The sequence below is a fragment of the Gadus chalcogrammus genome, chromosome 20 (assembly GCF_026213295.1).
Source record: "Gadus chalcogrammus isolate NIFS_2021 chromosome 20, NIFS_Gcha_1.0, whole genome shotgun sequence".
Classification (NCBI taxonomy): domain Eukaryota; kingdom Metazoa; phylum Chordata; class Actinopteri; order Gadiformes; family Gadidae; genus Gadus; species Gadus chalcogrammus.
This window is the reverse complement of record NC_079431.1, coordinates 586,723-612,446: the sequence shown is the minus strand read 5'-3', so window position 1 is coordinate 612,446 and position 25,724 is coordinate 586,723. Positions and strand designations below refer to the sequence as shown.

Sequence of the window (25,724 nt, the reverse complement as noted above, 5' to 3'; positions counted from 1 at the left end):
GGTCGTTAGGTCCTACAGGTCGTTAGGTACTACAGGTTGTTAGGTCGTTAGGGCCTAGAGGTCGTTAGCTCCTACAGGTTGTTAGCTCCTACAGGTCGTTATCTCCTACAGGTCGTTAGGTCGTTAGCTCCTACAGGTCGTTAGCTCCTACGGGTCGTTAGGTCCTACAGGTCGTTAGGTCCTACAGGTCGTTCGGTCATTAGGGCCTACAGGTCGTTAGGTCCTACAGGTCGTTAGGTCCTACAGGTCGTTAGGTCCTACAGGTCCTACAGGTCGTTAGCTCCTACAGGTCGTTAGCCGCCCAGACTCACTTGCGCAGCCGTCCTTCGATGCGCCACTTGTCCTTCCTCAGGCCGGTCATGGCGTCGATGGTTCTGTCGATCTCACTGAGAACGGAGGCAAGGACGGCCACACCGTTAGCCAGACCCAGACCGGACAGGAGCTCTGTGTCGTCATAACACCACGTCAGTGAGTGAGTATGTGTGAGGGTGAATGAGTGTGTGTGTGAGAGTGCGGGTGTGTGTGCCTGAATGCATGTGTGCGTGCGTGCGTGGGTGCGCCCACCTGACCACGGCCTTGCTGCAGCAGAGCTCGTTGACCAGCGCGGCCAGCAGGGTGGCCTTGTGGGCGGGATGCAGCGCCCTGAAGGGCGTGGTCCTGAGGCGGAGGGCCAGCTCCGGCTGCTCCCCGTGGGCCTCCAGGAACATCTGCAGGACCTCCGACACGCTGTCCCCCGTCAGCCGCACGCTGCCCAGGGGCTCCCCCAGCAGGGTCTTGGTCTGGGGGGGGTCGTGGTCATGGATGAACACGTTTACATGTTGAATCACCAATACACCATTTATAGTGCGCATGTTAGGAGTGCATGCTCCAAAGTAGACGAGTGCACGTGTCAGGGTGCGCGTGTCAGGGTGCGCGTGTCAGGGTGCGCGTGTCAGGGTGCGTGTGTCAGGGTGCACGTGTCAGGGGGCGCGGCCTCACCCTGTGGCCGGCCGGGAGCCCCGGGTCGCGCACGGCGGCCGCCAGGAGGCTGACCAGGAGGCCGGAGACGCGGGCGGCGGCGGGGGCCCGGTTCAGGAGCCCCTCCCTCAGCAGGCGGGGGGACGGGGGGGGCCCGTCCAGCCCCAGCACCCCGGAGAAGCTGTGCAGGAACTGAACCACCATCAGGAGGTCGGAGGGGCCGGCGCCGGGAGGGGGCAGGCCGGGGAGACGGGACAGCTCCGGGAGGCTCTGGGGGGGGGGGAGAGGTTAGGGGAGACGGGACAGCTCCGGGAGGCTCTGTGGGGGGGGGGGGGAGAGGTTAGGGGAGACGGGACAGCTCCGGGAGGCTCTGGGGGGGGGGGGAGAGGTTAGGGGAGACGGGACAGCTCCGGGAGGAATCTTTAGATTCAATATTCAACATTAATTAATAATTCATCAAATACATTAGGAATATAAGGGATATAAGGATTTATACGATGTATTTTAATCAGCAGATCACATTCAATGGGTGATATTCTCAGGATATCCTGAATGACTCATCCATGGATATGTACTTAATAGGACATGGCTGACATGGCTGAAGTCTTTCCATCTCTAACCACTGGGTGGCAGTATGTGGAGCTGTATGTTTCAGAGGTCCACCACAGCATGCTGCTGTTACAGAAGGCCTCTACAGACAACCGTCTGCACTAGTGAAGAGGTGGACTATCAGTAGGGGACGCATGTGAGGAACTAGAACTGGAAACAGATCTGAGGTCATATCAACACTGCTTTTCTGAGTGATGAACATAGAATCTAGGACTACAGGCACAGAGTATACTACCTTATGGTCTGTTAGACAGTCTACTACATTATGGTCTGTTAGACAGTCTACTACCTTATGGTCTGTTACAGTCTACTACCTTATGGTCTGTTACAGTCTACTACCTTATGGTCTGTTAGACAGTCTACTACCTTATGGTCTGTTACAGTCTACTACCTTATGGTCTGTTACAGTCTACTACCTTATGGTCTGTTAGACAGTCTACTACCTTATGGTCTGTTAGACAGTCTACTACCTTATGGTCTGTTACAGTCTACTACCTTATGGTCTGTTAGACAGTCTACTACCTTATGGTCTGTTACAGTCTACTACCTTATGGTCTGTTACAGTCTACTACCTTATGGTCTGTTAGACAGTCTACTACCTTATGGTCTGTTACAGTCTACTACCTTATGGTCTGTTACAGTCTACTACCTTATGGTCTGTTAGACAGTCTACTACCTTATGGTCTGTTACAGTCTACTACCTTATGGTCTGTTAGACAGTCTACTACCTTATGGTCTGTTACAGTCTACTACCTTATGGTCTGTTAGACAGTCTACTACCTTATGGTCTGTTACAGTCTACTACCTTATGGTCTGTTAGACAGTCTACTACCTTATGGTCTGTTAGACAGTCTACTACCTTATGGTCTGTTAGACAGTCTACTACCTTATGGTCTGTTACAGTCTACTACCTTATGGTCTGTTACAGTCTACTACCTTATGGTCTGTTACAGTCTACTACCTTATGGTCTGTTAGACAGTCTACTACCTTATTGTCTGTTACAGTCTACTACCTTATTGTCTGTTACAGTCTACTACCTTATGGTCTGTTACAGTCTACTACCTTATGGTCTGTTACAGTCTACTACCTTATGGTCTGTTACAGTCTACTACCTTATGGTCTGTTACAGTCTACTACCTTATGGTCTGTTACAGTCTACTACCTTATGGTCTGTTAGACAGTCTACTACCTTATGGTCTGTTACAGTCTACTACCTTATGGTCTGTTAGACAGTCTACTACCTTATGGTCTGTTACAGTCTACTACCTTATGGTCTGTTAGACAGTCTACTACCTTATGGTCTGTTAGACAGTCTACTACCTTATGGTCTGTTAGACAGTCTACTACCTTATGGTCTGTTACAGTCTACTACCTTATGGTCTGTTACAGTCTACTACCTTATGGTCTGTTACAGTCTACTACCTTATGGTCTGTTAGACAGTCTACTACCTTATTGTCTGTTACAGTCTACTACCTTATTGTCTGTTACAGTCTACTACCTTATGGTCTGTTACAGTCTACTACCTTATGGTCTGTTACAGTCTACTACCTTATGGTCTGTTACAGTCTACTACCTTATGGTCTGTTACAGTCTACTACCTTATGGTCTGTTACAGTCTACTACCTTATGGTCTGTTACAGTCTACTACCTTATGGTCTGTTACAGTCTACTACCTTATGGTCGGAGAGGCACATGTCCTCGTTGGGCTTCTTCAGCTCCTTGGCCTTCTCCAGCTCCAGTCTCTTCAGCTCCAGCCGCCTCTCCTTGTTCAGACGCTTCTCATCCTTCTTCTCCTGCTTCACACGCTCCCGCTCCTGCAGCCGGCACAGTCAACACAGCGTGTGCATGTGTGTGAGAGCGTGTGTGTGCATGTGTGTGTGAGCGTGTGTGCGTGTGTCTGCGTGTGCAAGGGTCTTGAGTAGAGGATTATGGCCTTCCCAATTTGCACAATTTGAGTCTTAAGGACTTCCATAGAAATAATTGGAACATTACCACAGCAGCTTGGTTTGCTGAACCATAAAGGTTGATCTACCTTTACAAAGAGGGGCATGGTAGAGCCTGCCCCCTGCTGGCTCGGAGGACCGACTCACCTCCACTTTCTTGCGAGCCTCCAACGCCTTCATGAGCATGAGATGCTGCCTGCGTCTCTCCCTCTCCTGGGGAGAAAGAGAGGACAGTGCTGAGACAACGCACACACACACACACACACACACACACACACACACACACACACACACACACACACACACACACACACACACACACACACACACACACACACACACACACACAGAGCAGCTCAGTGAGACGGAGCTGAGACACACACACACACACACACACACGCGCGTACGCGCACGCATGCAGAGCATGCGTCTAGTGAGGTTCAGGGGGGGGGGGGGGTCTAGTGAGTTTCAGGGGGGGGTCTAGTGAGCTTCAGGGGGGGGGGTCTAGTGAGGTTCAGGGGGGGGTCTAGTGAGCTTCAGGGGGGGGTCTAGTGAGCTTCGGGGGGGGGGGTCTAGTGAGCTTCGGGGGGGGGGGTCTAGTGAGGTTCAGGGGGGGGTCTAGTGAGGTTCAGGGGGGGTCTAGTGAGGTTCAGGGGGGGGGTCTAGTGAGGTTCGGGGGGGGGGGTCTAGTGAGGTTCAGGGGGGGGTCTAGTGAGGTTCAGGGGGGGGTCTAGTGAGCTTCAGGGGGGGGGGTCTAGTGAGGTTCAGGGGGGGGTCTAGTGAGCTTCAGGGGGGGGGTCTAGTGAGCTTCAGGGGGGGGGGTCTAGTGAGGTTCAGGGGGGGGTCTAGTGAGGTTCAGGGGGGGGGTCTAGTGAGGTTCAGGGGGGGGGTCTATTGAGGTTCAGGGGGGGGTCTAGTGAGGTTCAGGTGGGGGGGGGTCTAGTGAGGTTCAGGGGGGGGTGTAGTGAGGTTCAGGGGGGGGGTCTAGTGAGGTTCAGGGGGGGGTCTAGTGAGGTTCAGGGGGGGGTCTAGTGAGGTTCAGGGGGGGGTCTAGTGAGGTTCAGGGGGGGGGTCTAGTGAGGTTCGGGGGGGGGGGGGGGGGGTCTAGTGAGGTTCAGCTCTAATGAGCTGAACAGAGCTGTGAGAAGAGAGAGCTCAGTGAATCCCAAACAGCAACACATGGCCGCCAGTTGGTCCTCTTGGGTCCGGGGCTGCAGTCAACCAGGTGAGGGATGATCTCCAAGATACTGTTTGTGAGACTGTTGGCGTGTGTGTACATATGTGTGTACATGTGTGTGTTCATGTGCGTGCATGCGTGTGTGTGTAAGATTAAGCCATGCAGATCGGTGGAAGGCGATGTCAGCGCTAGGCTAGGTGTGATGCTAGGATGAGCACCATTGAGGCCAGCGCTAGGCTAGGTGTGATGCTATGATGGCCACCATTGATGCCATCGCTAGGCTAGGTGTGATGCTATGATGACCATGATTGATGCCAGCGCTAGGCTAGGTGTGATGCTATGATGACCACCATTGATGCCAGCGCTAGGCTAGGTGTGGTGCTATGATGGCCACCACTGGTGACAGCATGCAGCGATGAAGATGAAGGGAGAAACACCATACCCATACCATATCTAGTCTATGCCTCTCCAACTCCTGGCAGAAAGAGAGGTCAAAGAATAACAGAGGAGAGAATGAGACCAAAGGTGAAATTCAAGTGAGAGAAAGACAAAATACCTAAACCCCCCAGCACAGCTGCCCTGGTCTGGGGTGAAGAATAAAGGCTGAAGAAGAAGACTAGGAGAGCCCCTCAGGGTCCTATCGGCCCCGTTCAGCCCCCCCACTGGGCCCCTACAGGTGTGTCTCTACCTGGGGGCTACAGGAGTGTCTCTCTACCTGGGGGGTACAGGTGTGTCTCTACCTGGGGGTACAGGTGTGTCTCTACCTGGGGGTACAGGTGTGTCTCTACCTGGGGCTACAGGTGTGTCTCTACCTGGGGGTACAGGTGTGTCTCTACCTGGGGGTACAGGTGTGTCTCTACCTGGGGGCTACAGGTGTGTCTCTACCTGGGGGCTACAGGTGTGTCTCTACCTGGGGGTACAGGTGTGTCTCTACCTGGGGGTACAGGTGTGTCTCTACCTGGGGGCTACAGGTGTGTCTCTACCTGGGGGTACAGGTGTGTCTCTACCTGGGGCTACAGGTGTGTCTCTACCTGGGGGTACAGGTGTGTCTCTACCTGGGGGCTACAGGTGTGTCTCCTACCTGGTGCTTCAGTACCACGGCCTGCTGTCTCCGCACCTCCTTCTCCTGTGGACATAGACACACTTTACATCACACGCCTCCCCATTGGCTCAAACACACACACATGACACATGGATGGACCATCACAGACAGGCGACCATGTTCTGTACGGCTGATCTGATTGGCTACTGGGGGGGTGGTCAGAGTTCGGGTGACAATGGAAGGCTACTCATTGGATTCTCGCAGAGGCTGCTGCTGATGACACTGGTAACGATGCCATGGTAACGGGTGTCTCCCGGGGGGGGTGGGGGGGTGAACATGACATGGGGGGCTGGGGGCTCTGGAGGTGAGCTCTACACTGACCTGGCTTCGCCTCTCCGCCTCCTCTACCTTGGCATTGGCTGCTTCCGCCTTCCTGTTCCTTCTCTCCTGCGCAGCAGAACAGTGTTTAGGCTCAGCACACCCACTGGGTGAGGAGCAGCCGCCAGCTCAGAGTCCTCAGGGCAGGGTCTAGGCTCTACACACTGCGCTCGCATCCTCACACTTCATCAATATGTATAATATATAATGCCACTAATTAATTGGAGTTCAGTGAATTGATCTTGATTCAATCTCCTGATTACATAGCTTCATAGGAGTAGGGATAGAAAATGGACTTGGATAAACAGTTCATAATCAAACATAAAGGATAGACTCATCCGTTCATAGTCACATGATTGATATTTCTCTGATTGATGGTTTCCTCAAAGGTCCCTCACAGCCAGTGGCTGAGCTGATAATGTCAAACTTAACATATTCTAGAATTGTGCGGTTATGTCATTATTTCCCTTGATGCTAAAGTCTCAAAGGCTGCAGTGCAGTCAGAGGGAGAGCCGCAGGGAGGGTGTAGGTTACCGTGGTGACCCCTAGCAGGACCTGTGAGTAGGTTACCGTGGTGACCCCTAGCAGGACGTGTGAGTAGGTTACCGTGGTGACCCCTAGCAGGACGTGTGTAGGTTACCGTGGTGACCCCTAGCAGGACCTGTGAGTAGGTTACCGTGGTGACCCCTAGCAGGACCTGTGAGTAGGTTACCGTGGTGACCCCTAGCAGGACGTGCGAGTAGGTTACCGTGGAGACCCCTAGCAGGACGTGTGAGTAGGTTACCGTGGTGACCCCTAGCAGGACGTGTGAGTAGGTTACCGTGGTGACCCCTAGCAGGACGTGTGTAGGTTACCATGGTGACCCATAGCAGGACGTGTGTAGGTTACCATGGTGACCCCTAGCAGGACGTGTGTAGGTTACCATGGTGACCCCTAGCAGGACGTGTGTAGGTTACCGTGGTGACCCCTAGCAGGACGTGTGTAGGTTACCATGGTGACCCCTAGCAGGACGTGTGTAGGTTACCGTGGTGACCCCTAGCAGGACGTGTGAGTAGGTTACCGTGGTGACCCCTAGCAGGACGTGTGTAGGTTACCATGGTGACCCATAGCAGGACGTGTGAGTAGGTTACCGTGGTGACCCCTAGCAGGACGTGTGTAGGTTACCATGGTGACCCATAGCAGGACGTGTGTAGGTTCCCTTGGTGACCCCTAGAAGGACTGGTGTGTGGTGTGGGTTACCATGGGGACCCATAGCAGGGCGTGTGTGTGGAGGTAACTGCGGTTACCCCTAGCAGGGCATGTGTGGGTTACCACGGTTTCCTTTGTCAGGGCGTGTGTGTGGGTTACCACGGTTACCCCTAGCAGGGCGTCCGTGCTCCTGTTGGCCCCATGCCAATAACACTGCTTACAATCCACTATGGGCACAACTATCTTAAATATAACGTTGCCTACTGTTCAACAAATTATTAAATAACAATAAAGCATCAGTAACCAAGCAACCAAAGGTGCGTTACATAACGTTGCCGTGGGCCTTTGAGGGCAGAGGCAGGGCTTTACCTTCCAGGACTTACCTCCAGAATGTGCTGAGCACGCATCTCCTTCTCCGCCCGAATCTGCTGCACACGCTGCATCTTCTCCTGCGTGTGTGTGTGTGTGTGTGTGTGTGTGTGTGTGTGTGTGTGTGTGTGTGTGTGTGTGTGTGTGTGTGTGTGTGTGTGTGTGTGTGTGTGTGTGTGTGTGTGTGTGTGTGTGTGTGTGTGTGTGTGTGTGTGTGTGTGTGTGTGTGTGTGTGTGTGCAGAAGAGAAAAGGTAAGTATCTTTAATCTTTGCATTTTACAAGAGCATCAAGCAGTGATTTTAGTTTATACACATGCATATTATATAAAATGATCGGGCGTAGCAGTTATGTATACGCTCATTATACAACAGTTGGGAACCAATCAGATCGCTGGAGTTAGGTCCCCCGTTGTATAAACATGAATATATTATATAGTGGGATATATACACAAGTATATAATGTACACATATTATATATATAGACATCTACATTGATGTGTATAGATAGCAGTTATGTATACGCTCATTATACAACAGTTGGGAACCAATCAGATCGCTGGAGTTAGGTCCCCCGTTGTATAAACATGAATATATTATATAGTGGGATATATACACAAGTATATAATGTACACATATTATATATATAGACATCTACATTGATGTGTATTCTATAAACATACACACATATATATTTATTAGGGCTGTCAGTTAAACGCGTTATTTACGGCGTTAACGCAAACCAATTTTAACGACGTTAATTTTTTTTATCGCGCGATTAACGCAAATTCATATTTTTTAAAAATATCTTTTTTTTTTTTCTTTGGCTCAAAACAAAGAAGCAGTAGCCCGACTGCTATGTTCAAGGCAGTATGTTTGTATGTTCATCGTTTAATTGCACTATAGGCTTTTTTTTGTATCTTCCTGCTTTGATCAGTATATGCCAATGTTGTTATCAATAAAAAAACATTTGCACAAGGCAAGCCGATGCACTTCTCCATGTCGATAAGAGCATTAAAATGAGAACAATTAATGGGAAAAATAAATCAAGGGATATTTAGCATAGAAAAAAGATTTGCGATTAATCGCAATTAATCTGAGTTAACTATGACATTAATGCGATTAATCACGATTACAAATTTTGATCGCTTGACAGCCCTAATATTTATATATAGTAGCGACAGTGGGCGTGGTCGCCGTGCTGAGGTGGGACCTCTGGCGCCCCTCCTAGGTCCGTTGCGGCGGGGCCATTGTGTGGGGTTTGTCTCTCTGGGTGGGTCAGTGTTATTGGTTTTTACTGAGTTATTTTTCCGACACCGTCACCGAGACGTTATGTCAATTGGTTATCTTGAGTGTGTTTTTGTGCGTCATGTGCGTCAAATAAAGGCAACGCTCGTAGTCGAGAGTTGTATGACTGCTGAACCTGGGCTCCCGTCTCGTCCTTCCCGTGCTGATCGCCACAATAAATATATTTATTACAGGGCTCTTGTCAATGCCATGGAACTCTACGTTCCCTTGCATGGGCCCTTCACAACTTCCGGCGGTAAATTATATTTGATGATTCACTGTTGCTGAGTAAAATTGACCGCTGTCAAGGAAAGTGGATCTTTTAAAAAAAATGAAAGTCTAACCTGCTGCTTCTGAATCTTCATCTGCTCCTTCCTCTTCCTCCTCTCCTCTCCAGCCAGGACCGCTGGAACACAAACCGGGTTCAGTAACCGGTTCCACCGTGTTTAGTAACCGGTTCCACTGTGTTCACCGACCGGTTCCACCGGGTTCAGTAACCGGTTCCACTGTGTTCACTGACCGGTTCCACCGTGTTCAGTAACCGGTTCCACCGTGTTCACCGACCGGTTCCACTGTGTTCACTGACCGGTTCCACCGTGTTCACTGACCGGTTCCACCGTGTTCACTGACCGGTTCCACCGGGTTCAGTAACCGGTTCCACTGTGTTCACCGACCGGTTCCACCGTGTTCAGTAACCGGTTCCACCGTGTTCACTGACCGGTTCCACCGTGTTCACTGACCGGTTCCACCGTGTTCAGTAACCGGTTCCACCGTGTTCACTGACCGGTTCCACCGTGTTCACTGACCGGTTCCACCGTGTTCACTGACCGGTTCCACCGTGTTCACTGACCGGTTCCACCGTGTTCAGTGACCGGTTCCACCGTGTTTACTGACCAGTTCCTCATGTTGGGCTTAACTCAGTGAGATGTGTCTCCTGCAGTGTTCTCCAGCAGGGGGCAGGTGACAGGGGTGATAATACTGATGGAAGGTTAGAGAGGTTCTCGGCCCACCTTGCTGTCTCCTGCAGTGTTCTCCAGCAGGGGGCAGGTGACGGGGGTGATAATACTGATGGAAGGTTAGAGAGGTTCTCGGCCCACCTTGCTGTCTCCTGCAGTGTTCTCCAGCAGGGGGCAGGTGACAGGGGTGATAATACTGATGGAAGGTTAGAGAGGTTCTCGGCCCACCTTGCTGTCTCCTGCAGTGTTCTCCAGCAGGGGGCAGGTGACGGGGGTGATAATACTGATGGAAGGTTAGAGAGGTTCTCGGCCCACCTTGCTGTCTCCTGCAGTGTTCTCCAGCAGGGGGCAGGTGACGGGGGTGATAATACTGATGGAAGGTTAGAGAGGTTCTCGGCCCACCTTGCTGTCTCCTGCAGTGTTCTCCAGCAGGGGGCAGGTGAGGGGGGTGATAACACTGATGGAAGGTTAGATTAGGTTAGGGAGGTTCTCGGCCCACCTTGCTGTCTCCGGGCCTCCTTGGCTGCCCGGGCTACCGCCAGCCTCTCCAGCTTCCTCATCTCCTTGATCTGAGTGGCCTGCCGAGCGATCTCTGCAGAGGACAAGGGGTCAGAGGTCACAGACTGTACCCCAAACCCATCACCAGCCTCCTGGGGTCAGAGGTCACAGGCTCCCCCCAATCCCACCGTAAGCCTCCTTGGTTCACAGGTTGCACCCCTAAACCCAGGGACCAAACCCCAGGATCAGATCCTAGGGTCATGCTGCTTCTAGTGTGTTCTATAGGGTACCTTCTGGTCCTTCTATAGGGTACCTTCTGGTTCTTCTAGAGGGTACCTTCTGGTCCTTCTATAGGGTACCTTCTGGTCCTTCTATAGGGTACCTTCTGGTCGTTCTATAGGGTACCTTCTGGTCCTTCTATAGGGTACCTTCTGGTCCTTCTATAGGGTACCTTCTGGTCGTTCTATAGGGTACCTTCTGGTCCTTCTATAGGGTACCTTCTGGTCCTTCTATAGGGTACCTTCTGGTCCTTCTATAGGGTACCTTCTGGTTGTTCTATAGGGTACCTTCTGGTCCTTCTATAGGGTACCTTCGGGTCGGTTCTATGCGTACCTTGGGCTTCTAGTTTGCGTAGCAGTTTTAGTCCACTGGCGTCCTGGATGTCGTTGTCTCCGTGGCGGGGGGGTTGGCGGGGGGCTGGCCCCGGTCCCTGCCGACTCCGCCTCCCGTCCATGGCCACGATGCATGGAGCAACCTGCTCCTCCCCCAGCAGGAACCACTGGGAGCCCTGGGGCCAGGAGAACACACTGACTGGGAGCCCTGGGGCCAGGAGAACACACTGACTGGGAGCCCTGGGGCCAGGAGAACACACTGACTGGGAGCCCTGGGGCCAGGAGAACACACTGACTGGGAGCCCTGGGGCCAGGAGAACACACTGACTGGGAGCCCTGGGGCCAGGAAAACACACTGACTGGGAGCCCTGGGGCCAGGAGAACATACTGACTGGGAGCCCTGGGGCCAGGAGAACACACTGACTGGGAGCCCTGAGGCCAGGAGGGCCTCTAAAATGGGACTAAAGACTGAAAGCAAAAGGTACCTGTGGTCCTTCCCTCCCTTGGTAGAAGTCTCCCACTCTGATCTTGGTGCTGAAGCTGAAGTTGTCTCGTGTGATCTGCGTTATCCCGTTCCTGGAGAGGTACTACAGGAGAAGGAACAGATGGATGCCCGTCATCAGATCACTGCAGTACAGTATGAAACCAGGCCAGGCGGTTCCCTACCTTCATGACGTCTGGGTACTGGCGCAGCTTCTTGCCACAGGGGGCGTAGTAGGACACCTCTCCCTGCAGACGGCCCCCCAGCGCCTGGATACGGGTCTCCCTCTGCCACCTGGAACACCAGGGTCACACCAATGGGTCACACCTCCGGGGTCACCCCGGGATCACCTCCGGGGTCACCTCCGGGGTCACCCCGGGGTCACCTCCGGGGTCACCTCCGGGGTCACCTCCGGGGTCACCCCGGGGTCACCTCCCGGGTCACCTCCGGGGTCACCTCCGGGGTCCCAGGGTTAGAGACATGGCCAGGCCTGGTAAAGCCCGGCCAATCACCTTGTTCGGTGTACATTAAAAGATTGGCCAGCCCACCTGTCAGTCTAACCTCCAAATATACTTTTTGATCAAATCATTCATCAATACATTCAATAGTTGTTTGTCATCCGGACATTAAACCCTCCCTCTAAGGGTTCAGTTCGTCCTGCTCCCGTTCCTTCCAGATGGGCTCCTCTGATGTGGAGGGAGTTGGTGATGAGGTTCTCTTAAGGCCTAAAGCTGCTCTTCATGGCTCTAGCGTTAACCATCTAGAGCAGCTCTCGTCCTCTCCACTGAGCTGATGGTTCTGAGCTGATGGTTCTGAGCTGATGGTTCTGAGCTGATGGTTCTGAGCGTTAACCCAACTTAGACAGAGTGGTCTTACCCGAACTGAAGGGGAACTCTGAGGACCTGCTCGTCAGTCACCCTCCTCCTCCTCCCTGTTCCTGGGGACAAAGGGACACATGAGGTACTCCTCCCCATCAGGGTAGACCGGCCTGCTCCACTGTGCTACTCCTTCTGTCTACTAAGAGGCCGGACCTCATGCAGCATGCCTTAGACCCTAACCCGATTGGCATTACAGGGGTTTCTTTGAGTGATCCTTGTGCTCCGAGCGGAGCAGTGTTAAAGTGTTCCTCCACCTCATGGGGTGTAGGTCAGAGAGGGTTAGCTACCATGAGCGGTGGAGGAGGGGGTGGAGGAGGTGGATGAGGTGGAGGAGGTGGGGCAGGTGGAGGAGGAGGTGGAGGAGGTGGGGGTGGAGGAGGCGGGGGGGTGGAGGAGGTGGAGGAGGGGAAGGAGGGGGAGGAGGTGGAGGAGGGGGAGGAGGTGGAGGAGGTGGAGGAGGGGGAGGAGGTGGAGGAGGTGGAGGAGGGGGAGGAGGTGGAGGAGGTGGAGGAGGCGGGGGGGTGGAGGAGGTGGAGGAGGCGGGGGGGTGGAGGAGGTGGAGGAGGGGGAGGAGGGGGAGGAGGTGGAGGAGGTGGAGGAGGTGGAGGAGGGGGAGGAGGTGGAGGAGGAGGAGGAGGTGGAGGAGGTGGAGGAGGTGGAGGAGGGGGAGGAGGGGGAGGAGGTGGAGGAGGCGGGGGGGTGGAGGAGGTGGAGGAGGAGGTGGAGGAGGTGGAGGAGGGGGAGGAGGTGGGGGTGTAGGTCAGAGAGGTTAGTTACCAGGAGCGGTGGAGGAGGTGGAGGAGGGGGAGGAGGGGGAGGAGGTGGGGGGGTGGAGGAGGTGGAGGGGGGGGAGGAGGAGGTGGGGGGGGTGGAGGTGGGGGGGGTGGAGGTGGTGGAGGAGGCGGGGGGGGAGGAGGAGGTGGGGGGGGGTGGAGGGGGTGGAGGAGGTGGGGGGGGAGGAGGAGGTGGGGGGGGTGGATGAGGGGGAGGAGGGGGAGGAGGTGGGGGGGGTGGAGGAGGGGGAGGAGGGGGGGGGGGTGGAGGAGGTGGAGGAGGTGGAGGAGGGGGAGGAGGGGGAGGAGGGGGAGGAGGTGGAGGAGGGGGAGGAGGTGGAGGAGGTGGGGGTGTAGGTCAGAGAGGTTAGGTACCAGGAGCGGTGGAGGAGGTGGAGGAGGTGGGGGGGGGGCCGTAGGGCAGAGCGCCAGCAGGGGGCCCCGTGGTGGGGCCCTCCAGGGCCCGGGGCAGCGGGTCGCGGGGCCTGGAGAGCTGGAGGTTGAGGGGGGAGAAGCTGGAGGAGGAGGAGGGACAGAACAGGGAGCGCCTCAGTGTGGGAGGGGGTCCCTCTGCGTCCGCCTCCGGCCCCCCCCGATCCGGGGGGTCGTCCTCCGAGACGTCCGAGTCGCTCTCCAGACTGCTGTCTGAGGAGGGGGAGAGGGGGGAGACAGGAGGGGGAGAGGGGGAGAGAGGAGGGAGGGAGGAGGGAGGGAGGAGGGGGAGAGGAGGGAGACAGGAGGAGGAGAGGAGAGAGGGAGGAGGGGGAGAGGAGGGGGAGAGGAGGGAGAGAGGAGGGGGAGAGGAGGGAGAGAGGGAGGAGAGGAGGGGGAGAGGAGGGAGAGAAAGGAGAGAGGAGGGAGAGAGGGAGGAGAGGAGGGGGAGAGAAAGGAGAGAGGAGGGGGAGAGGGAGGAGAGGAGGGGGAGAGAAAGGAGAGAGGAGGGAGAGAGGGAGGAGAGGAGGGGGAGAGAAAGGAGAGAGGAGGGGGAGAGGGAGGAGAGGAGGGGGAGAGAAAGGAGAGAGGAGAGGAAGAGGAGGGAGAGAGGGAGGAGAGAGGAGGGAGAGACGAGGGAGAGAGGGAGGAGAGAGGAGGGGGAGAGGAGGGACGGTCTGTATATTAAACCCACCCGTCAGGCTGTAGACGGTCTGTGTATTAAACCCACCCGTCAGGCTGTAGACGGTCTGTGTATTAAACCCACCCGTCAGGCTGTAGACGGTCTGTATATTAAACCCACCCGTCAGGCTGTAGACGGTCTGTGTATTAAACCCACCCGTCAGGCTGTAGACGGTCTGTGTATTAAACCCACCCGTCAGGCTGTAGACGGTCTGTGTATTAAACCCACCCGTCAGGCTGTAGACGGTCTGTGTATTAAACCCACCCGTCAGGCTGTAGACGGTCTGTGTATTAAACCCACCCGTCAGGCTGTAGACGGTCTGTGTATTAAACCCACCCGTCAGGCTGTAGACGGTCTGTGTATTAAACCCACCCGTCAGGCTGTAGACGGTCTGTATATTAAACCCACCCGACAGGCTGCCGTCCTCCTCCTCGTCATCCTCTTCGTCGTCCTCTTCCTCCTCCAGGGAGTCTTCTGAGTTCTTGCTGCTGCTGATGTCCGACTCCGTGCTCCTGAGGGCTGCGTCCGAGGGAGCTGAGCGCCCGCCCCTGGTGGGCCCGTGGGCCGCGGCGGAGGAGGGGGGGGGCCTCCGGGCCCCGGTGCAGAGGTCCACCGGCAGGGGAAGAGGCTCCGGTGCGCGGGCCCTGGTGGTGAGGGCCAGGGGGGCGTCCTGGACGTCCAGCGGGGGCGGCAGGGCCCCGTTGGTCAGCGCACTCAGGAACAGGTTGGTGTGGCTCCAGGGGGAGGGGGGCGGAGACGAAGGCCGCCTCCTCAGACCTCTGTGGGAGGCCGGGGGGGCCCGTCTGAAGGAGCCCTGTGGGAGGAAGGGCTGGACGCACAGGGGAGCGGCAAGCTGGTCAGTATTCACCGCCGTGCCATCTGGGTCAAAGCGCTTCAGCTAGACCAGACCCTGTGCTGTGCGTGAGCTGCACCTTACCCCCCCACTGCCGGGCTGCTCACCTGCTGCAGGGTGGAGGCCTGGAGGGTGGGGGGCTGGGTGAGCTGGGTCAGAGCCCTGGCTCTGTGTGAGGGGGAGGCGGGGCCCGAGGGAGGCGTGGGGGACGAGGGGTGAGACGGGGACTTGGGCGAGGAGGAGTGCATGGGGGAGGAGCAGTGGGAGGACGGGGGTCCGGCAGAGGTCTCTCTGTGGGGGGCCGGAACCATCGCTGGAGGCTGGTGACCGGCGGCCAATCCGGTGGTCTGGATAACACTGGTGTGCTGCGTAGGCTCCTCCCCCTCCTCCTCCTCCTCCTCCTCCCCCCCCCCCCTCGTCCGGGGGCGGAGCGCTGTGGTGGCCAGGGAGGAAGACTGGGGGTGGGAGGAGGAGGAAGACCTCTTCCTACCGCGCGCCTCCTCCCCTTCAGACGCCCTCTTCCTCTTCCTCTCCGGGGTCGCCCCCTGAGCGGGGGGCTGAGGAAGAGGAGGTTAGGGGGTCACGCACACACACACACACACACACACACACACACACACACACACACACACACACACACACACACACACACACACACACACACACACACACACACACACACACACACACACACACACACACACACACACCTTCAGCTTCCCTCGAGCGTCCTCAGAGTCGTCGCTGTCGCTGGACAGCTCCTCGTCCTCCTCCTCGTCGTCTTCGTCGTCCAGGTCGCTGCTGCTCACTCCATCGTCACTGGAGCTCTCCAAGGAGGAAGCCGATTGGCTGCCGCACTCTGGCGGGCTGGGGCTCAACGCCTGAGAGAAACAACAAGAGTCAGGGAGGAGGAGCTCTGAGGAGTCAGGGAGGAGGAGCTCTGAGGAGTCAGGGAGGAGGAGCTCTGAGGAGTAAGGGAGGAGGAGCTCTGAGGAGTCAGGGAGGAGGAGCTCTGAGGAGTCAGGGAGGAGGAGCTCTGAGGAGTCAGGGAGGAGGAGCTCTGAGGAGTCAGGGAGGAGGAGTCAGGGAGGAGGAGCTCTGAGGAGTCAGGGAGGAGGAGCTCTGAGGAGTCAGGGAGGAGGAGTCAGGGAGGAGGAGCTCTGAGGAGTCAGGGAGGAGGAGCTCTGAGGAGTAAGGGAGGAGGAGCTCTGAGGAGTCAGGGAGGAGGAGCTCTGAGGAGTCAGGGAGGAGGAGCTCTGAGGAGTCAGGGAGGAGGAGGAGGAGCTCTGAGGAGTCAGGGAGGAGGAGGAGGAGGAGAGGGAGGAGGAGGAGGAGGAGGAGGAGCAGCACATAGTGACCTGCTCTCTCTGCGGGCTCTGCTGCTCCGGAGCCCCCGGGCTGCTCCTGGTGGCTCTGCTCCTCTCCAGGGAGAGGGCCCGCTGGGCGGGGGCCCGGTGAGGGGCCCGGTGAGGGGCCCCGTTCCCAGCCGGGGGGGATCGGACCGCCCCCCCGTTCACAGCTCTCCTGGTTCCTGGAGAACAGGAGACAGGGAGCGTTATCACCTGGAGCCTAGCTCCAGGCTACGCACCTTGAGCCTGGCTCCAGGCTACGCACCTTGAGTCTGACTCCAGGCTACTCACATATAGCATGGCTCCAGGCTACGCACCTTGAGCCTGACTCCAGGCTACACTGGCTCCAGGCTACTCTGGCTCCAGGCTACTCACCTATAGCATGGCTCCAGGCTACGCACCTTTAGCATGGCTCCAGGCTACTCACCTATAGCATGGCTCCAGGCTACGTACCTTTAGCATGGCTCCAGGCTACGCACCTTTAGCATGGCTCCAGGCTACGTACCTTTAGCAGCAGCGGTGGCGGCGGCAGAGTGGTCGTTTGGGGCGGGGCCGAGCTGGAAGGCGTGGTGGTTGTGGAAGGGGGGGGGGAACAGGGGGGGCAGCCCCAGCAGGGGGTGGAAGAGGGCGCTGAGGCCGCGGGTCTCCGAGGCTCGCCACCAGTCTGAGGACGACAACAGCTCGGTCAGCACCTCCTGGGTCAGTACCACCTCGGTCAGTACCTCCTCGGTCAGTACCTCCTCGGTCAGTACCACCTCGGTCAGTACCTGACTCTAGAGCTCTGAAACAGTCAGAGCTCTGACTGTTTCAGAGCTCTGACTCTAGAGGTCCACAGCCAGCCTTCGTGGGCTCCTGAGTGAGGCCGTGTGAGGCTGTACTAGGAGGAGTACTGGACCACAGACCAGCCTCCGCCCCCCGCTGGGTGAGCGTGCTTATTGAGCCCTGGGGGCCACCAGGCAAACACAAGACAAGAAGCTCCTCCTGTCCGGGCGCTCAAACACAGGACGGTATCAGCCCCTGAGGAACCAGGGAACCAAGACCACTGCAGATGAAGCGGCCTTTGTGTGCGTGTCTCACCTGGGAAGGCCCCCAGCTGAGGATGGGCCCCAAGGGCAGCGGACACGCCCAGGGTCCCCAGGCCTCCGAACTCGGAGCGTCCGGAGCCGGAGTCGGCGGCGGCGGCGGCGAACAGGCCGAAGGCGGGGTGGCCGAGGAGCGGGAAGGCGCCGGAGCCCCCGGACAGGCTGAAGGGCTGGTCGGCCATCTGGAACAAAGGACCTGGAGGAGACAAGGGGAGAGCGGGGCCACGTTAGTGGAGGTCTGAGGCCTCTAGGACCAACATGGAGGTCCACGTTAGTGGAGGTCTGAGGCCTGTAGGACCAACATGGAGGTCCACGTTAGTGGAGGTCTGAGGCCTGTAGGACCAACATGGAGGTCTACGTTAGTGGAGGTCTGAGGCCTGTAGGACCAACATGGAGGTCCACGTTAGTAGAGGTCTGAGGCCTGTAGGACCAACATGGAGGTCTACGTTAGTGGAGGTCTGAGGCCTGTAGGACCAACATGGAGGTCCACGTTAGTGGAGGTCTGAGGCCTCTAGGACCAACATGGAGGTCCACGTTAGTGGAGGGCTGAGGCCTGTAGGACCAACATGGAGGTCTACGTTAGTGGAGGTCTGAGGCCTGTAGGACCAACATGGAGGGCCACGTTAGTGGAGGTCTGAGGCCTGTAGGACCAACATGGAGGTCTACGTTAGTGGAGGTCTGAGGCCTGTAGGACCAACATGGAGGTCTACGTTAGTGGAGGTCTGAGGCCTGTAGGACCAACATGGAGGTCCACGTTAGTGGAGGTCTGAGGCCTCTAGGACCAACATGGAGGTCTACGTTAGTGGAGGGCTGAGGCCTGTAGGACCAACATGGAGGTACACGTTAGTGGAGGTCTGAGGCCTCTAGGACCAACATGGAGGTCCACGTTAGTGGAGGTCTGAGGCCTGTAGGACAAACGTGGAGGTCTACGTTAGTGGAGGTCTGAGGCCTCTAGGACCAACATGGAGGTCCACGTTAGTGGAGGTCTGAGGCCTGTAGGACCAACATGGAGGTCCACGTTAGTGGAGGTCTAGGTCTGAGGCCTGTAGGACCAACATGGAGGTCTACGTTAGTGGAGGTCTAGGTCTGAGGCCTGTAGGACCAACATGGAGGTCCACGTTAGTGGAGGTCTGAGGCCTCTAGGACCAACATGGAGGTCCACGTTAGTGGAGGTCTGAGGCCTGTAGGACCAACATGGAGGTCTACGTTAGTGGAGGTCTAGGTCTGAGGCCTGTAGGACCAACGTGGAGGTCTACGTTAGTGGAGGTCTGAGGCCTGTAGGACCAACATGGAGGTCTACGTTAGTGGAGGTCAGAGGCCTCTAGGACCAACATGGAGGGCCACGTTAGTGGAGGTCTGAGGCCTGTAGGACCAACATGGAGGTCTACGTTAGTGGAGGTCTAGGTCTGAGGCCTGTAGGACCAACATGGAGGTCTACGTTAGTGGAGGTCTGAGGCCTGTAGGACCAACATGGAGGTCTACGTTAGTGGAGGTCAGAGGCCTCTAGGACCAACATGGAGGTCTACGTTAGTGGAGGTCTAGGTCTGAGGCCTCTAGGACCAACATGGAGGGCCACGTTAGTGGAGGTCTGAGGCCTGTAGGACCAACATGGAGGTCTACGTTAGTGGAGGTCTGAGGCCTCTGGGACCAACATGGAGGTCTACGTTAGTGGAGGTCTGAGGCCTCTGGGACCAACATGGAGGGCCACGTTAGTGGAGGTCTGAGGCCTGTAGGACCAACATGGAGGTCTACATTAGTGGAGGTCTAGGTCCGAGGCCTGTAGGACCAACATGGAGGTCTACGTTAGTGGAGGTCATAGTCTGCTGCCTGTAGGGCTGGGACGACGCGTCGACGTAATCGATTACGTCGACGCATAAATTACGTCGACGCGAAAAATGCGCGTCGATAAAAAAAAAATAAAAAAAATAAAAAAAAAGATGGGCGGCGCCGGAGCGTAGCAGCAACGCGAGTGGCTCCCCAGACTTTCATAAGTGCAAGGTGCCACGCACTCGTTCCTCTAAGTATGGGAATTATTTAATGTAAAAGGAAATTTGTTTGGGAATGAGAGCGAGCAACAGAAGAGTTCCACTGCTAGACTAATGCATTCCCCTCCCGGCCATGCAGCCGGGGCACAACATATATTACACACACAGAAACTTCCACAAACAGCTTGTCTAAGCAGTTCTGCTTTGACGCATGTGTGTCAGGTGATTCACAGTGCCACAAAACCTGGCATCTTGAAAGATTAATCACTGCTCCATTAAATATCCAGACAGTCCCTAAAGCTTAGTGGTGAATGAGGAACATTTGATCGTGATTTCGGTTTTTGAGTCAATTGGTCTAGTAATAGAAGAGAGTTGAAACGATTTATTTATTTGTTACTTTTTTGTCTAGTATATTTATTTTATTCATTAGATGTTATATATAACTTGCAGCTGGATTCATATTTGAACATTATTTTCATGTATTTTTTTAAGGGGGAATTTTAAGTTTTTTTTTTTTGAGAAATGCTGAATAAATGCATCATGTTTTCAAACACTGATAATAATAGTTTAGATAATTGTGATTTTAATATTGACAAAAATAATCATGATTTTTTTTTCCCCCATAATCGAGCAGCCCTACTCCCTGCTCCAGCACAGGGACAGGAACGCTTTAGAGAATCTACGGGTTCTGAGGGAGCTGTAGTGACACTGAGGTTCTGAGGGTGCTGTAGTGACACTGAGGTTCTGAGGGTGCTGTAGTGACACTGAGGTTCTGAGGGTGCTGTAGTGACACTGAGGTTCTGAGGGTGCTGTAGTGACACTGAGGTTCTGAGGGTGCTGTAGTGACACTGAGGTTCTGAGGGTGCTGTAGTGACACTGAGGTTCTGAGGGTGCTGTAGTGACACTGAGGTTCTGAGGGTGCTATGACACTGAGGTTCTGAGGGTGCTGTAGTGACACTGAGGTTCTGAGGGTGCTATAGTGACACTGAGGTTCTGAGGGAGCTATAGTGACACTGAGGTTCTGAGGGTGCTATGACACTGAGGTTCTGAGGGTGCTATGACACTGAGGTTCTGAGGGTGCTGTAGTGACACTGAGGTTCTGAGGGTGCTATAGTGACACTGAGGTTCTGAGGGTGCTATAGTGACACTGAGGTTCTGAGGGTGCTATAGTGACACTGAGGTTCTGAGGGTGCTGTAGTGACACTGAGGTTCTGAGGGTGCTGTAGTGACACTGAGGTTCTGAGGGTGCTGTAGTGACACTGAGGTTCTGAGGGTGCTATGACACTGAGGTTCTGAGGGTGCTGTAGTGACACTGAGGTTCTGAGGGTGCTGTAGTGACACTGAGGTTCTGAGGGTGCTGTAGTGACACTGAGGTTCTGAGGGTGCTATGACACTGAGGTTCTGAGGGTGCTATAGTGACACTGAGGTTCTGAGGGTGCTATAGTGACACTGAGGTTCTGAGGGTGCTGTAGTGACACTGAGGTGCCAATCTGTTTCACCACTCAGTGCTCGGTGACGGTCCACAATAAATTATCTGGAGAACCTCCCTGCGTTTGGTGTGGGGGTCTGAGGAATGAATAATTCAGGAGGATGTCTCCAGTGTGTTCATCATTGTAACAGCATGACAAAAAAAAAAACGACCAATTCTTATTTGGAAGCATTTCTTATCCCCCCATTCTAAAACCCTCCCCCAATTCACAGTGTGAACATTTGCATGTTATTTCCACGGGCGGGCTGACAGCTTAGGCATCACTACTGCATAATAGCTTTGACCACATTAGTATGCAGCAGAAACACAAGGATGTCCGCACAGCTCAGCGCCGTGGCAGACGCCCCCGCGCCGCCGGGGTAACTGGAGCTAAAGGCTGTCAGCCCGCTGCCGGCACACCGCCGCCGCCGCCACCGTCGCTGCCCCGCTCTTAATCGGTGGCACTAATTAATTCAGCAACTTTCCCGCTCCGACCAAAACTGTTGGAGAAAGTGTGAGCTTGGGCTGTGAGAGGCTGCTGGGGCACCTTATTGCGCCCAGTCTTAATTACACCTGGGTGAAAAAACATCTGCCGGAGCGTGAGCGGAATAATGTAACGCCCTGGAAGTGAATTAGGCCTCTGGAATAATGAGGTGACCCCGCGCTGGGCAGCAGCCTAGAGCAGACTCACGCAGAGAACCTGAGCAGTTAACTGAGAAGACCTCTACAACACTTACTACGTCACAAGTCCTCTCAACAGTTACTACGTCACAAGTCCTCTCAACAGTTCCTACGTCACAAGTCCTCTCAACAGTCACTACGTCACAAGTCCTCTCAACAGTTACTACGTCACAAGTCCTCTCAACAGTTACTACGTCACAAGTCCTCTCAACAGTTACTACGTCACAAGTCCTCTCAACAGTTCCTACGTCACAAGTCCTCTCAACAGTTCCTACGTCCCATGCCTCTCTCGTCTCCTAGCTACGTACCGCAGGGGGGGTCTCTGGGGGGCGGCCCGCCCTCAGAGGGGGCCTGGGCCGGGGCGGGGGGGCCCGGGGAAGTGGCCAGCCTCCCTCCGGACTCCATACCTGTCAAACACAATCAGCACTTTAACACAGGGAGGAGGAGGAGGAGGAGAAACACCACCTCCTGCTCCATCACAGACACCGTATTCAGATAGGCGCGCCCTCTGTTCTGTCTCCATCACCCCAGCCAGGGCCTTTGGTTAAGCAGGAGGCTTACAGGAGGCCCTACCTGGTGCTACAGCAGGCCCTACCTGGTGCTACAGGAGGCCCTACCTGGTGCTACAGGAGGCCCTAAATGGTGTTACAGCAGGCCCTACCTGGTGCTACAGGAGGCCCTACCTGGTGTTACAGCAGGCCCTACCTGGTGTTACAGCAGGCCCTACCTGGTGCTACAGGAGGCCCTACCTGGTGCTACAGGAGGCCCTACCTGGTGTTACAGCAGGCCCTACCTGGTGCTACAGCAGGCCCTACCTGGCAGGCCCTACCTGGTGCTACAGCAGGCCCTACCTGGTGTTACAGCAGGCCCTACCTGGTGCTACAGGAGGCCCTACCTGGTGTTACAGCAGGCCCTACCTGGTGCTACAGGAGGCCCTACCTGGTGCTACAGGAGGCCCTACCTGGTGCTACAGGAGGCCCTACCTGGTGCTACAGGAGGCCCTACCTGGTGCTACAGGAGGCCCTACCTGGTGTTACAGCAGGCCCTACCTGGTGCTACAGGAGGCCCTACCTGGTGTTACAGCAGGCCCTACCTGGTGTTACAGGAGGCCCTACCTGGTGTTACAGCAGGCCCTACCTGGTGCTACAGGAGGCCCTACCTGGTGCTACAGGAGGCCCTACCTGGTGTTACAGGAGGCCCTACCTGGTGCTACAGCAGGCCCTACCTGGCAGGCCCTACCTGGTGCTACAGCAGGCCCTACCTGGTGTTACAGCAGGCCCTACCTGGCAGGCCCTACCTGGTGCTACAGCAGGCTCTACCTGGTGTTACAGCAGGCCCTACCTGGCAGGCCCTACCTGGTGCTACAGCAGGCCCTACCTGGCAGGCCCTACCTGGTGTTGCAGCAGGCCCTACCTGGCAGGCCCTACCTGGGGTTACAGGAGGCCCTACCTGGCAGGCCCTACCTGGTGCTACAGCAGGCCCTACCTGGTGCTACAGCAGGCCCTACCTGGTGTTACAGGAGGCCCTACCTGGTGCTACAGCAGGCCCTACCTGGTGTTACAGCAGGCCCTACCTGGCAGGCCCTACCTGGGGTTACAGGAGGCCCTACCTGGCAGGCCCTACCTGGTGCTACAGCAGGCCCTACCTGGTGTTTTTATTATTACCGCCACACCCCCGCCTCCGAAATCCTCTCTAACACCTCAACCAGATTGCGGTTTTTCCGCCTCAGCCTTTCTCTGCTGGACTATTTTATATCACAGCAACAATGTGGAGCTCTCCCCGGTGGCTCCAGGCTCTCAGACGAGGAGGTGATTAACTGGAGGAGAGGAGGCCTCATCTGAATATCAAGAGATGTCCCTCACTGCCAACGACGGAGGAGACACCGTGACACCACGCTAGTTACACATGCACATGTACACATCCAAAGATAAATATTACATGCATACACACATGGAAGCCAAATCTAATCTGAAAACACTCGCGTACATGGAAGCTAGCGCTATATACATAAACATGGAAGCTAAAGCTAAACACACACACACACACACACACACACACACACACACAAGCTTTAGCTATATATACATATATTTATATATAAACATGGAAGCTATTGGCGGGCTTGAGAGAATGAGCCATGCATAGTGTGTGTGTTTCTCATTTGTAGTTAAATAGGAGGTGACTTCATATCAATGACCCTCTCAGAAGAACCGCCCTGTTGATACCAGCCTGTCCCTGCTGCGGTCCCCCACTGCGGTCAGTCGTGGAACACCACACCCAGCTGCTTTCTGTGATGCTGTGTCCAGCTCTACGTTGCCACTAGGGTGCCACTAGGGCACCAGGGATCCAGCCACCACTACGAGACCCACTTCTGCATTTCACTGCCAGTGTCGCAAATGCTGGTTTCCTCTTGGGCCATCGTGTTCTGCAGCCAAAGCAAACTGACATTTCAGTATAGCAGAACAAATGTTTCTTTATGTTCAAGTCTCACCAAAAACAGTTTAAAGGGAGAGCCAGCGAAACGTCTCCCGGGTGGGACTCCACCACCCGTTAAGATCAGCCTGGTAAACACACCCTGGGTTGTTGTGTTCTGAGGGGACAGTGATTTGAACGCTCCTTGTTACAACACATAATTAAGAGACCTAAATAAATATTTGGGCGCTAACCCAAACAGGACCTTCTGCTAGAGCTACGAGGTATGACGGACAGACGGCCACGCCGGGCTGAAAGTCATCTCCCTCAGGGACTCCTTCCTTCCCCATCTCCCTCCCCTCCCCTCCCTAGGACAATCCCTCCCCCGCCAGTGACACTAGGTAAAGATGCTAGGTATAGACGCTAGGTATAGAGGCTATAGGCGCTTGGTATGGATGCTAGGTATAGACGCTAGGTATAAACGCTATAGGCGCTAGGTATGGATGCTAGGTATAGACTCTAGGTATAGACGCTAGGCGCTAGGTATAGACGCTAGTAGGTATAGACGCTAGGTATAGACGCTAAAGGCGCTAGGTATGGATGCTAGGTATAGACGATAGGAATAGACACTAGGTATTGACGATAGGAATAGACGCTAGGTATAGACACTAGGTATAGACGCTAGATATAGACGCTAGGTATAGATACTAGGTATAGATATAGTCACACTAGGTATAGATATAGCTACTAGGTATCGACACTAGGAATAGATACTAGGTATAGACACTAGGTATAGATACTAGGTATAGATACTAGGTAAAGACACTAGGTAAAGACACTAGGTAAAGACACTAGGTAAAGACACTAGTAGAGATGCACCGATTGCAAAATTCTTGGCCGATACCGATTTCCGGTTTTTAAGGAGGTCTGACCTGCCAAAACCGGTTTTTCCGATACCGATTTTCTAAGAAATAATTATAATCATATAATAGCAGTGATGTTGATAGGTTTTCAATGTAGTGAGTCCCCGGGACCCACAGGTGGCGAGTTGGGTGGGTCCCTGAGAAATTCAACGGGGTCCCGACTCCCCAGTTTAAAAAATGTGTTTCTTGTTATTATTAGTCTATTTCTTAAATTAAATTAATAGTGTTAAACTCAATACATGAAATTGTCATCTGAAAAGCGCAGCCATTTGTAGTATGTGGTGAGCCACTGCTTCAGAAAAGTTCGCTTTTTTTGGGAGGAACATGTAGAAGGTTGAGGCACTTCTTCTGCAGTGGGCTCAGTAGAGGGGGAGGCAGAAGTAGGTACAGGCAATGTTGAGCTACTCTCTCTAGGCTGATCAGAGTCAGGGAGGAGTGCAGAGGTAGTGGGGACAGAAAATGCAGCTGCAATAGTTTGCTGACCTGCAATAGGTTTAATCTTTTTCTTTGGTGGTATTTTTGCGTTCTCTCTTCTCTGCCTGTTTCTCGAGAAAAACTGGATCTCGTTGGAAGCGCGATGTATGCGCAGGCGCCGTTTGGGCATAACAATATGGCGGCTGCCGTTCAATGTCGTTTTCATCACCACCACCGGATTATGTTTCATTTATTTCATTACAGCACGTCCCCTAAACGTTACAACATAATCGACAC

The 25,724-nt window shown here is 54.9% G+C and overlaps 1 protein-coding gene across 1 annotated transcript in view; it reads right to left on the bottom strand.

Moving 5' to 3' along the window:
• The window catches only part of LOC130373666 (bromodomain adjacent to zinc finger domain protein 2B-like), a 33,574-nt gene extending 15,848 nt beyond the window's left edge, over positions 1–17,726 (bottom strand). The window contains exons 1-23 of the mRNA XM_056580286.1: positions 17,540–17,726; positions 16,968–17,126; positions 16,472–16,644; positions 15,824–15,994; positions 15,557–15,670; positions 15,221–15,433; positions 14,669–15,074; positions 13,522–13,791; positions 12,372–12,432; positions 11,681–11,789; positions 11,500–11,601; positions 11,016–11,190; positions 10,405–10,497; positions 9,294–9,355; positions 7,680–7,745; positions 6,112–6,177; positions 5,770–5,814; positions 5,131–5,163; positions 3,659–3,724; positions 3,242–3,382; positions 979–1,227; positions 565–779; positions 312–386 (exon numbers count right to left, since the gene is read on the bottom strand). Of these exons, the coding sequence (XP_056436261.1) occupies positions 312–386; positions 565–779; positions 979–1,227; positions 3,242–3,382; positions 3,659–3,724; positions 5,131–5,163; positions 5,770–5,814; positions 6,112–6,177; positions 7,680–7,745; positions 9,294–9,355; positions 10,405–10,497; positions 11,016–11,190; positions 11,500–11,601; positions 11,681–11,789; positions 12,372–12,432; positions 13,522–13,791; positions 14,669–15,074; positions 15,221–15,433; positions 15,557–15,670; positions 15,824–15,994; positions 16,472–16,644; positions 16,968–17,126; positions 17,540–17,726 (3,251 nt within the window). The remainder of the gene's footprint in view (positions 1–311; positions 387–564; positions 780–978; positions 1,228–3,241; positions 3,383–3,658; positions 3,725–5,130; positions 5,164–5,769; positions 5,815–6,111; positions 6,178–7,679; positions 7,746–9,293; positions 9,356–10,404; positions 10,498–11,015; positions 11,191–11,499; positions 11,602–11,680; positions 11,790–12,371; positions 12,433–13,521; positions 13,792–14,668; positions 15,075–15,220; positions 15,434–15,556; positions 15,671–15,823; positions 15,995–16,471; positions 16,645–16,967; positions 17,127–17,539) is intronic.
• Positions 17,727–25,724: the final 7,998 nt, after the last annotated feature.